The sequence below is a fragment of the Rhinoraja longicauda genome, chromosome 6 (assembly GCF_053455715.1).
Source record: "Rhinoraja longicauda isolate Sanriku21f chromosome 6, sRhiLon1.1, whole genome shotgun sequence".
NCBI classification, from domain to species: domain Eukaryota; kingdom Metazoa; phylum Chordata; class Chondrichthyes; order Rajiformes; family Arhynchobatidae; genus Rhinoraja; species Rhinoraja longicauda.
In genome coordinates, this window is record NC_135958.1 from 45448230 (window position 1) to 45460559 (window position 12330).

The window sequence follows — 12330 nt, forward strand, 5'->3', positions numbered from 1 at the left end:
AGTACTGACACTGCAGACTAAAAATACATAACCTGCTCAGTATCTTTCTGCTGCTTATGGAAGAGTTTCATGTGCAAAGTGCTTGCTCCTTGTCTCTACGTTGTAAGTCACTGCCCTTCTGAAATATTTCAATGGCTTGAGAGGATCCTGTGAAGTCCTGATATTGCACAGGGTAAAAGCTTAAGACTGGATGCATGACTTGCTCGACATAAAGCTTTTTTTTAAAACAAACTTTTTCGTTATTAACAATGTTTTTAACATGTTAGTTAGTTATATTTTGTTTTGTTAGTAAAAACAAACTTTGGGGAATTGCAGCATTGTTGGTTTTTTGGAAAATGTGGAAGAAAATTAAACTTAATTGATTCACCAACAAAATTAAGTTTTTTTTGTGGAAATAGATAAAGCATGGTTTTAAAGATGTATAGCATGGATCAATCAATGTGATGGTGAATGGGAGGGGTAGTCACATTATATGCAAATACAGTGTGGCTGTGTGGCTACATTTTATGGTAACTGCCTGTTTGCTGTAATTGGCAGAGAGCTGTTTCGGAGCAGGGGATGTACGAGACATCACCAGTTGCTCATTCAGTAGCTGTAGTCCTCTCTCTGGGGATTGAAGGGAAAACCGGGATCTGCTAGAATTCCCACTTCTTTATTTTGAGCTGGGCTGGCTACGAATGAAAACTTATGTTAATTTGTCATGCTAGGGTCTCAAGATCTTGCAACAGCCGACCACTAAAAATAAAGGGGACCTGAGTAAAAGGATCTGTCGGTACCTGAGTTACTCCTAAAGCAGATGTTGGACGAAGGTGTGGATCATTCTGGGCTGTGAAGGAAATTGGTTGTTCTTCGATGAATTTGAAGCAAACTACTCTGAAGCAATGGGGATCTTCAAGGGCAGAGGCAAGGATGAAGTTTCAAGTTTCAAGCTGTGGCTGTTTCCTTTACAAACTCCGAGGACTGCCTTAACACTTCTTCTCTGCATGGTGTTGCTGCAGATAATGCAGGTGAGATTGTGCAACTGAGAAAACAAAGTCTGGGTATATTAAAAGCAGCCATCTTGAGGAAAGAAAAGCGTTTTTATATGAATAAAACCGTGCAGGAACGGTACTAAAATTGTGTAACCCTTCAGTGTGGTATTTTGCCGGTTTACTCATCAGTTTAGAGGCAGGATGAGTTACACAAGGATTTGCGGTAACTTCTCTCTTTCATGGAAAGTTTTTAATTTATTTCTGTTCATTACCTTTGGCATATTTATTAGCATGTTTGCACTTTTTCACTAAATCCTTAATCCGTTTAAATGGTTGAAAAGTAGTGTTAAAATGCCACAGAACTTTCACTAATGCACAAAAAAACCATGAGGGAAGAAAGGTTTTTCACTTTCCTTTTAAAATCTACATTTCCTAATCTTACTCATTTGGAACATACTGTACAAGAATCTGTTTTTGCAGAAATTTCAATAAATGCACCTATTCTTTTTAATGAGGCAGTGAACAAAAGGAGCGAGAATTTTGCAACACCAGGAAAACCAGGTACTGAACCCTAAACCCACAATTAAATGACTGATATTCTCATGACTGTGTTATCCAAGCTCAACAGGCTAATTGAATTTCTCTAAAGCTGTTTTCTCCTTTAAAACCTTTGACAAACAGTAGACGATTTATATCCTATGACGAGAACAGCACATTCAAAAATAGAAGTTTGTTCTGAGATTTGAGTTCTGGATTATTTGCTCAAGATTACTAGTCAATAGCATAACACCCACATTAATGTTCTCAATGAAGGGGAGGTTATATTAACATCAGCATGCAAGCTGGATGGAATACTGTTTAAAAACTTTGAATGGCTGATACTGGAAAGATTTTGAACTTGCAAGGTGCCTGTGTTATTTCTACTAAGCACCACGTACTGTCCCTTGAACTGAATTTGTGTTGCACCACCTGAGTGATTTCAAATAGAGATTATCAGGCTGATTGTCGATTGGCAGTCAAAATGTATAGGAAGGAATGGCAGATGTGGGTTTACACCGAAGATAGACACAAAATGCTGGAGTAACTCAGCGGAACAGGCAGCATCTCTAGAGAGAAGGAATTGGTGACATTTCAGGTCAAGACCCTTCTTCAGACTGCTAGTGAGGTGTCATGGACATAGGTCGGGAGGGATTGGACTAGAGGGGATAGGATGGAGCCGAGGTATGTGGCAATAAATTCAGTGGGACTGGAGGAGGCAGAAACAATGGGCAATTCTGCCAGGGCAATTCTGTTAAGAAAGGATCTCGACCTGGAATGTCACCCATTCCTTCTCTCCAGAGATGCTGCCTGTCCCGCTGAGTTGCTCCAACATTTTGTGTCCATCTTCGGTGCAAACACGAGTATTATGCCCAAATCGCAACACCAAGAATATTTAATGTTTCACCCGAAAGTCTCCCTTTCGTTTTATCATCATTGTCAGCATTGCACAGATGTAAACACAATGATTCTGATCTGATAGTCGGTTAGAATAACAAAGAAATAGCAAATCAAAATCAGTTTGCATGTTGGGCATCATCGGATCTTGCACAAAAAAAATATTTATTCACTGTTAACTCTACTCGTGAAAGGGCAGGATGTTGAAATTATTAATTAAGAGTTGTTTGACATTTTTCATTGAATGTTTAAATTAAATTTAAATTATGCACAAATACAATGCAAATTATATATATTTTTTACATTTTAAAAAGCCTGTGTTATATGTAAATTCAAATGGGATCATTAACTGCACTTCAAAATGTCGACATGTATTTCTTTAAGAAGATGATATTAAAGTGAATTAATCTTACCAATCCTGTCCTAAGGTGGTAACGAATAACTGCAAATATCAGTCAACTTTTAGTGAGTCCAAAATAGGAAATAAAATGCTGAGTGTTGAGTTTATGAGAGAGTATGTACTGGCCACTTTCATCTCACAGAGTTATAGAATCATAGTGATACAGTGTGGAAACAGGCCCTTCGGCCCAACTTGCCCACACTGCCCAAACAATGTCCCACCTTCACTAGTCCCACTTGCCTGCACTTTTAGTCCACACCCCTCCAAACCTGTCCAATCCATGTACCTGTCTAACTGTTTTATAAATGATGGGATAGTCCCAACCTCAACTACCTCCTCTGGCAGCTTGTTCCATACACCCACCACCCTCTGTGTAAAAATGTTACCCCTCGGATTCCTATTAATTATTTTCCCCCTCACCTTGAACCTATGTCCTCTGGTCCTCGATTCCCCTACTCTTGGCAAGAGACTCTGTGCTATTGAGACCTGATCTATTCCTCTCAAGATCACCCCTCATCCTCCTGTGCTCCATGGAATAGAGACCCAGCCTGCTCAACCTCTCCCTATAGCTCACACCCTCTAGTTCTGGCAACATCCTCGTCAATCTTTTCTGAACTCTTTCAAGCTTGACAATATCTTTCCTATAACATGGTACCCAGAACTGAACACAATATTCTAGATGCAGTCTTACCAACGTCTTATATAACTACAACATGACCTCCTAACCTCTCTACTCAACACTCTGACTAATGAAGGCCAAAGTGTGAAAAGCCTTTTTGAACACCTTATCTACCTGCGACTCAACCTTCAAGGAACCATGCACCTGTACTCCTAGATCCCTCTGCTCTACTACCCAGAGGCCTACCATTTACTTTAAGTCCTGCCCTTTTTCGACTTCCCAAAATGCAACACCTCACACTTCTCTGCATTAAATTCCATCAACCATTCCTCCACCCACCTGGCCAATTGATCCAGATCCTGCTGCAATCTTTCACAACCATCTTCACTATCTGCAAAACCACTAACTTTTGTATCATCAGAAAACTTGCTAATCTTGCCCTGTATGTTCTCATCCAAATCATTGATGTAGATGATAAACAGTAACGGGCCCAGCACCGAACCCTGAGGCACACCACTAGTCACACGCCTCCAGTCCGAGAAGCAACCTTCCACCATCACCCTCTACTTCCTTCCATGGAGCCAATTTGCTATCCATTCGGCTATCTCTCCTTGGATCCCATGCGATCTAACCTTCCAGAGCAGCCTACCATGCGGAACCTTGTCGAATGCTTTACTGAAGTCCATGTACACAACATCTACAGCTCTGCCCTCATCAACCTTTTTGATCACGTCTTCAAAAAAATTAATCAGATTTGTGAGACACGACCTCCCACGTACAAAACCATGCTGACTATCCCTAATCAGCCCTTGCCCATCCAAATGCCTGTATATCCTTTCCCTCAGAATACTCTCTAGTAACTTTCCAACTACAGATGTTAAGCTCACTGGCCTATAGTTCCCAGCATTACCCCTACAGGCCTTCTTGAACAGAGGCACAACATTTGCCACCCTCCAGTCTTCCGGCACCTCTCCTGTATTTAAGGACGACTCGTAAATTTCCTCTCTAGTTTCCTGCAATGTCCTCGGATATATCTGATTAGTCCCTGGAGATTTGTCTACCTTCACACACGACAATACCTTCAGTACTTCTTTGACGGTAACTCTGACTGCTCTCAAGACACTTCCATGTTTCTTTTTTTGTGTGTTTTTGGGGTTGTGTAATTTTAATGCCTATTTGGTGCTTTTATTGCTGGACTGTGGGTGACTGAATTTCGTCCAATTTGGATGACAAATAAAGCTATCTTGAATCTTGAATCTTGAATCTTGAATTGACTGCCCCAAGTTCCTCCGTCCTACAGTCTCTTTCCTCGGTAAATACAGAGGGGGAATACTCATTGAGGACCTTGCCCATCTCCTGTGGCTCCACACAGAGGTGATCACTTTCACTCGTGATTTCTCTGAAAATAAAACTGAATATGCTGCTGTTTCAGTATTGTTGGTGCTGTACTATCATAGAGTCAATAATTGATCCAAATCCATATCTTTTTATTCATTTCAGATGTAAGATAAGTATAACCTGCCATCTCTATTGCCTGATGCACCAGCTAATCATGGCATTACTGAATGCTAGTTCAGAATAAAATTTAAAAATCCTTGCTCACCCTTCCATCCTTCTCATCCGCATTCTCCTGTTCTGTCCACCAGTTCGCTTTTCTCAATCATCTTTCTTATTTTTATCTTTATTCATCACTGCTTTTCCAATTTCTCTCTCCTATTCTATTTAATGCAGTTTACACAAATGTAAGAAATGCAATAATTTGCTTTTATTTTTTTGAATAAGTAAAATATTCAAACTAAGCTTTTATTTTAATGAAGCAACTTCTTCATTACTTTTCCGTAATCTTGAACATTTTCGGCATTTTGTGATAAACTTTGTTTCCTTCTCATCGAATTGTGTTTGTTTACGGCATATCCTTTTTCAATCCCCACCCACAATGCACCCAAAAGAGAGTTTGTCAGAAAAAGGTTTTTTTTCCTCAGTTAATTGGGCTTTAATCATCTGGTAGTGATCCCCGTATCATAGGAAATTTAAAACAAATACTTGTCACACTCTTTGACTCAATATACATAGTTGTATTTCCAAACAGGAGGTTTGGACCTGAGAAAGCAAGAGGCGCCGCAGTTAGCTTTGGCAATGAAGTCCAGTCCACCACATCACTCAGACCACACACTAGGTGGCAGTACACTAGCATCTCCCTGTGGGATCCACTTGAAGTCACATCTAAATCATGACATCTTATTTCTCTCTGGAGACCAGTGTTTCTTTAGTGGACAAAAGGGTGCTGGTGCTCATATATCATTTCACATGATGCTACTGGCTGCTGAACATGAATCTAGTTTTCAGCTTTGTCGAGGTGCAGGGCTGGTGTACTGACACATACTGTCACACAAATAGCACTGGCCAAAACATTGAATTTCATCTACCCTGGTTAAGTATCAGAGATTTTTCTCCACAGAACATAAAGTGTTAAGTGATACTTTTAATAAATAAATTCAAATTCATGAGGGGCTTAGATGGAATGGATTTGGAGAAATGTTCTTAATGAACCAGCGGTTTGGCAACTATATTGGAACCAGGGATTAAAAAGAATTAATAGAATGAAACTGAGACATTGTTATTGTTACGATCTAGGTAACATTGTAGTGCAGTAGTTACAGCCTTGCCTCATAATTCCAGAGACCTGGGTTCATTCCTTGCCTTGGGTCAGTAGTGCCTGCATGTTAACCTGTGTGGGTTTTACCTAAGTTCTCTGGTTTCCTCCCAATCCTAAACGTGTTTGTTGGTAGATTAATAGGCTACTGTAAGTTCCCCCAGGAATTTCAGTAGATGGCAGGACATTTGGGAATTGATGGCATGTGAGGAAGATGTTTTGAGAGCTACCCTTATCTTAACGGGCTGCAGGTCTTCTTTCACTGTTGCTCTGTCTTTTGTGGGTCTTAGCCGATTCAATGGTAACGTTAGAAGGAATAAATTAAATCCTTCAGATGAATAGTTTGCTGAGATAAAGGGAAATGATATGGAAGTGTGACTAATCGAGTCACTCTCTGAAAGAACTTGCACAGGCGTGATGACATAGCTTTTTATTCTGCTGTATGCTGCAATGTAATCGCCGACCTATTTCTGGTATAAATAGCATTTGCAGAATGAACAAAGACATTTGTGGGTGACATTTCGGGTCTCGACCCGAAACATCACCCATTCCTTCTCTCCTGAGATGCTGCCTGACCTGCTGAGTTACTCCAGCATTTTGTAAAATAAATACTTTCGATTTGTACCAGCACCTGCAGTTATTTTCTTACAAAGACATTTGTGGAACTGATCTGACTAAGGAAGCCAGACAGAATAATGCAAAGTGGAAATTTATTGCGTTGTCCAATGACAGGAATTGACTACAGGTACTACCTATACATGAACAAAAAAACAAACTGCTGGAGGAACTCAGCAGGTCAGACCATGTCCGTAGCAGGAATGAACAGATGATATTTGGGGTTGTAACCCTTCTTCAGACACGGTAGAGTAGAAACAGGCTCTACAGGGTTGGAGAATAATTAGGTTGGAGGCAGTGAAGTGGAGACCGCCGGGGGTATTAAGATCAGTGACAGTTGGGAAGATAGTGACCCAGTGACCTTCTGTGGGGTCATAGTCAAGGGTGGATATGAGGAGGTGTTCAACAGCTGATACCTGGCCTTAGTACAGTGGAGGTCAGCCTGCCAGACCACCTTGTCAGCGGGTTTGATGACAATATTGAGATTGTTACTGAATTAACTGTATGTTTAGAGGGGATTAAGAGTATGTGTGAGGGGAATGGAGAATTCATGTTGGGGAGGAGGCCATTCGGCTCTTCGAGCCAACACCGCCATTCATTGTGATCATGGCTGATCATCCACAATCAGTAACCTGTGCCCAACTTCTCCCCATATCCCTTGATTGCACTAGCCCCCAGAGCTCTACCTAACTCTCTCTTAAATTCATCCAATGATTTGGCCTCCACTGCCCTCTGTGGCAGAGAATTCCACAAATTCACAACTCTCTGAGTGAAAAAGTTCCTTCTCACCTCAGTTTTAAATGGCCTCCCCTTTATTCTAAGACTGTGGCCCCTGGTTCTGGACTCGCCCAACACTGGGAACATTTTTCCTGCGTCTAGCTTGTCCAGTCCTTTTATAATTTTATATGTCTCTATAAGATCCCCTCTCATCCTTCTAAACTCCAGTGAATAGTCTTTTCAATCTTCCCTCATATGACAGTCTCGCCATCCCAGGGATCAATCTCGTGAACCTACGCTGCACTGCCTCAATTACAAGGATGTCCTTCCTCAAATTAGGAGACCAAAACTGTACACAACACTCCAGATGTGGTCTTACCAGGGCCCTATACAACTGCAGAAGAACCTCTTTACTCCTATAGTGAAATCCTCTTGTTTCTTCACTGCCTGCTGTACCTGCATGCCAACTTTCAGTGACTGGTGTACAAGGATACCCAGGTCTCGCTGTACTTCCCCCTTACCTAACCTGACACCGTTGAGATAATAATCTGCCTCCTTGTTTTTGCCGCCAAAGTGGATAACCTCACATTTATCTGTATTATACTGCATCTGTCACGCATCTGCCCACTCACTCAACCTGTCCAGGTCCCCCTACAACCTCCTAACATCCTCTTCACAGTTCACACTGCCACCCAGCTTTGTGTCATCTGCAAACTTGCTAGTGTTACTTCTAATTCCTTCATCCAAATCTGCAATTTTCATTTATTTTCCAATAATCATTATATGTTATTGTAAATTATATTGTCAGATGAAAAGGATTTCTGTGCCCATGTATATAGATTAAAATTACCGTCAATTAAAAATTATCTCCAAAGTTATCTGTTGAATTATGCTATTTGGCCATGTTAAGATGGCAAAATAATCGTGAGGGAAATGGTTCCTCCATTGTTCTTGTGTAAGTAAGATGAAAAGTTCAGATAGAAGGCTGACCTGCAGTTGTACATAAACTCCATTGTAACCTTCTCAAAAATAACATGTGTGTCGAGTTAGTAATATGCACTGAATGTCATGAAACTGCAGGATTTGCCGAACAGACTACATTTGCTGCAGTATTTATGGCAACGTAATACTTTTTTATTGATGTATTCTGCCATTCTAACACAAAGGTTATCTTTGTGGGAATGGGGTCTTGAGCTGTGAACTGGGTTCAAAAATAACAATTATTCAAAAAAAATTTGGATTGTGGGCTGTATGAATAATTTCATTCAGAGTCAGCAACAACGTTTGACTCACTAGTAAATGAGTAGATGAACTATAGAGGAACAGCATCACACATTTCACTTGGGCAGCTCACAACACAGTGGTATGAATATTGATTTCTCTAAATTCCAGTAACCCGGGCATTCCCTCTCTCTCCATCTCTCCCCCACCCAAGTCGTACCAACATCTCGTTGTCACCCAACAAACAGCTAACAATGGCCTGTCTCCTTTATCATCATTATTTTCTTGCATATCTTTCATTCATTTGTTCTATATCTCTCCACTTCACCATCTATACATGTCATTTCCCTTTCTCCTGACCCTAGTCTGAAGAAGGGTCTCGACCTGAAACGTCACCCATTCCTTCTGTCTAAAGGCACAGAGATAGCCTGTCCCGCTGAGTTACTCCAGCATTTTGGGTCTATTGCTGGTAAATGATGCAGACAAAATAAGCATTACTTTGAAATCGAAGTCACTACGATGCTATTGATCCAATCACTTATTACATGTTTCTTCTATTTTGCCATGTCACATTTCAATGTACAATGATGAATAATATGATGGTCACTGTAATTGCAGATGAACAAACTTCAGTGAGGGATGATTTATACAAACCCTGCACTGGGTGTAGTAGCAAAATTATATCATGTGGTTCATGACACTGAATGTATTGAGGATATCATTCTCTCCTCCCAGCACTGCCACACTCAAGTCTTGCTTTCCTCATTTGCAGTCAGTTCAAACTTTACTGAAGCTTGCACCCCTCATGAAGGCTCATGTCTAAACATTCTTCTTAATTCTTGTGAACAGAGAGTTAGATAGAACTCTAGGGGCTAGTGGAATCAAGGGATATGGGAAGAAGGCAGGCACGGGTTATGGACGATCACTGATTGTGGATGATCAGCCATGATCACAATGAATGGCGGTGCTGGCTCAAAAGGCCGAATGGCCTACTCCTGCACCTATTTTCTATGTTTCTATGTTTCTATCTGTGGTGGGTAATTTCAAGTGCCTGGAGATTATGTTGCGGCTGCTTTTTCCATCATAACTCCCATCTTGAAAAGTAATGAAAAGTAGTGTTGAATATTATGGGCATCACAAGGACAAACAAGTAGGAATGTACTCAAGAAATAGTATGAGAAAAAGAGGAAGGTGGAACGTGTGGGATATGAAGGTTAGCACTATATTAAAAAAAACGAGCGTTGCTTATGGTTTGACTTTCAATACATTGTTGTTAGTTGGACGTCGACTGCCTTCAATGGGACACTTACCCAGTGTGAGGTTAAGGAAAACACAATTTGTTTGGTAAATGGGTGGTGATGGGAAGCAGTAGAAATGGCAAATATATTTGTGATCTCGAGAGATAGACCAGTGTTGGCCATTTGCCATGGCCATGGTCAGGTGAAATGTCCATAAGGGTGAACAATATTGTCAAGTTACTACAAGAGGATCTGAGCAGAGCAATGCTGATCATATTACAATGTGATATTGTGCTTGTAGTGGAATCTTGAGGAAAACACAAACTGCTGGAGTGACTCAGAGTGTCAGACAGGGGGGTCAGGTTGGTCATGCTTCCTGACCTGCTGAGCTACTCCAGCACTGTGCTTTTCTCTAGATGCGGGTTGGCAATGCGAGTTGGCAGCCTGACCAAATATTACAGCTTCCTCTACATAAAGGGAAGTTTGGGAACATTTTTTGAAGGCCAGGTATTTGCAACGTTGGCCATTCAGGTACTTGTCGGCAAGGTATTGGGCACATGTCTACTTGTCCAGTTTTTTGATACATGTTCAGGTTCACCCAGAATCATTGTTACAGACAAGCCTGCAATGAAAGTACCAAGCAGGGCAGTGAATTAGGCCAAGATGGGATATTCAGTGTAGGACAGTCCATTATGAACCATCTGAATCTAGTGTATCATTTGAACAGTGATTTAGCACAGTTGGAGCAATAGTAATGTTAAACAACCTCAATAGCAGGTTATTGAGAGGAGACATTGGGTGTAATGATGTTGCATCGATATCTCTCGTTTCCCTTTCCCCTGACTCTCAGTCTGAAGAAGAGTCTCGACTCAAAACATCACCTATTCCTTTTCTCCAGAGATGCTATTTGACCGGCTGAGTTACTCCAGCTTTTTGTGTCCATCTTTGGATATCATGAGAGGCAGTTAACTGGAGGTTTGGTATGGTGGTTGTCAATTTAAATAATTCACATAGCAGGTAAAAAGAAAAGGGCAAGGTCACTGTAATTCCATCTGGCACAGATGGTACTGTGCTGAAGCTAAGGCTATGTGGGTCTCAGGGAAGAAGGCTTGTTTACAGAATTGCTAAATAAACTGAATCAAGTGTAGACTGAGTTGAACCTTTTTGAGAAAAATTACTGCTTTGCAATGTGGAGCCGTTTTAAAGTTGCAAAGATATCGCAGGAGTCTTGGACTTCATGATGTCAGCTTGATACAGCGCAGCCAAAGTGTCATTAGAGAAGATGAGAACCAGTTATCACAAAATAGAAAGCCTTGTAGACAGCCCATAAATAGAAGGGGTTACGGGGAAAACTGAATGACTCCCAAAGTGACAACAGCAAAGTGAAAGGTCTGCAGTCTACAGTGAGTCAGAGTGGAGAATTGGACAACAGGCAGAATGAAAACAAAAGCAGATAGATAGAGAGCCTTAAAGCAATTGTAGTAAACGAGTTCATGGTATCATACACGATACCAAAATATTATCTATATTAGTTAATATAGTCATTGTTGTGCATTATTCACATGTGTTAAGCATGGTGTTAGCAGTTGTTGTTTAGAAACAGATGTAATACATTGTATTTCTAATCATCTATAGTTATGGAGAAAACAGTTAATACAACAATGATGAAGTTTGTAGAAGGGTCTCGACCTGAAATGTCACCCATTCCTTCTCTCCCGAGATGCTGCGTGACCCGCTGAGTTACTCCAGCATTTTGTGTCTACCTCCGCATAGAATATGAGATGAAAAATTAATGAAGTATCTCTGGAGAAGTCATCCACTGGCATTACTGGAGCTCTGTGTGGATCATGCAGTGTTATTGAATACAGTTCAACAGTTAAACATTTGTACTTGCGAAGACAAAGAGACTGAATAAATGATGTTTGGTTACTTGCAAATCTCTCTGTCAATAACTATTACATCGTATAATTTCATTTCAGTAGCTTGCAGTGAGCTGATGCAATAATTCAATGCAAATAAATAGTTGATTGTTGTCAGAGTTTATTACTTTTTAAGGGAATACGTTGTATTAATAAAGGAGTAAGCTCCTCTAGAAACTTTAACCATGTAACATGACACTGGCTGCATGATTACGACACTTGGGATTGACGACCTGCAATGCTGTATGTTTTGTTACTGTTTACCTCTGTTATTTGCCTTAGGAAACAGCAGCATGAAGTGCCCACAGATAATACAGACTACCAAATGTTTTGTGAATGTACTCCAACCCAAAGAATGGAGCCTACACTCAGAGAAGGCGAGCATTCAGCCACTAAAATTCATTGAGCAACAATATTTGTTATGGAAAGAGTCACTTGTCAATTTAAAAATAGTCAAGGCATAAACCAAAGATGGATACAAAAACCTGGAGTAACTCAGCGGGTCAGACAGCATCTCTGGAGAAAAGGAATTGGTGACGTTTC

General features: G+C 40.7%; 1 protein-coding gene across 1 annotated transcript in view; it reads left to right on the plus strand.

The window, feature by feature from the left end:
• The first annotated feature begins 897 nt into the window (after positions 1 to 897).
• The window catches only part of glp2r (glucagon-like peptide 2 receptor), an 86812-nt gene continuing 75379 nt past the window's right edge, over positions 898 to 12330 (plus strand). The window contains exon 1 of the mRNA XM_078401568.1: positions 898 to 1007. Within this exon, the coding sequence (XP_078257694.1) occupies positions 984 to 1007 (24 nt within the window). The 5' untranslated portion in view covers positions 898 to 983. The remainder of the gene's footprint in view (positions 1008 to 12330) is intronic.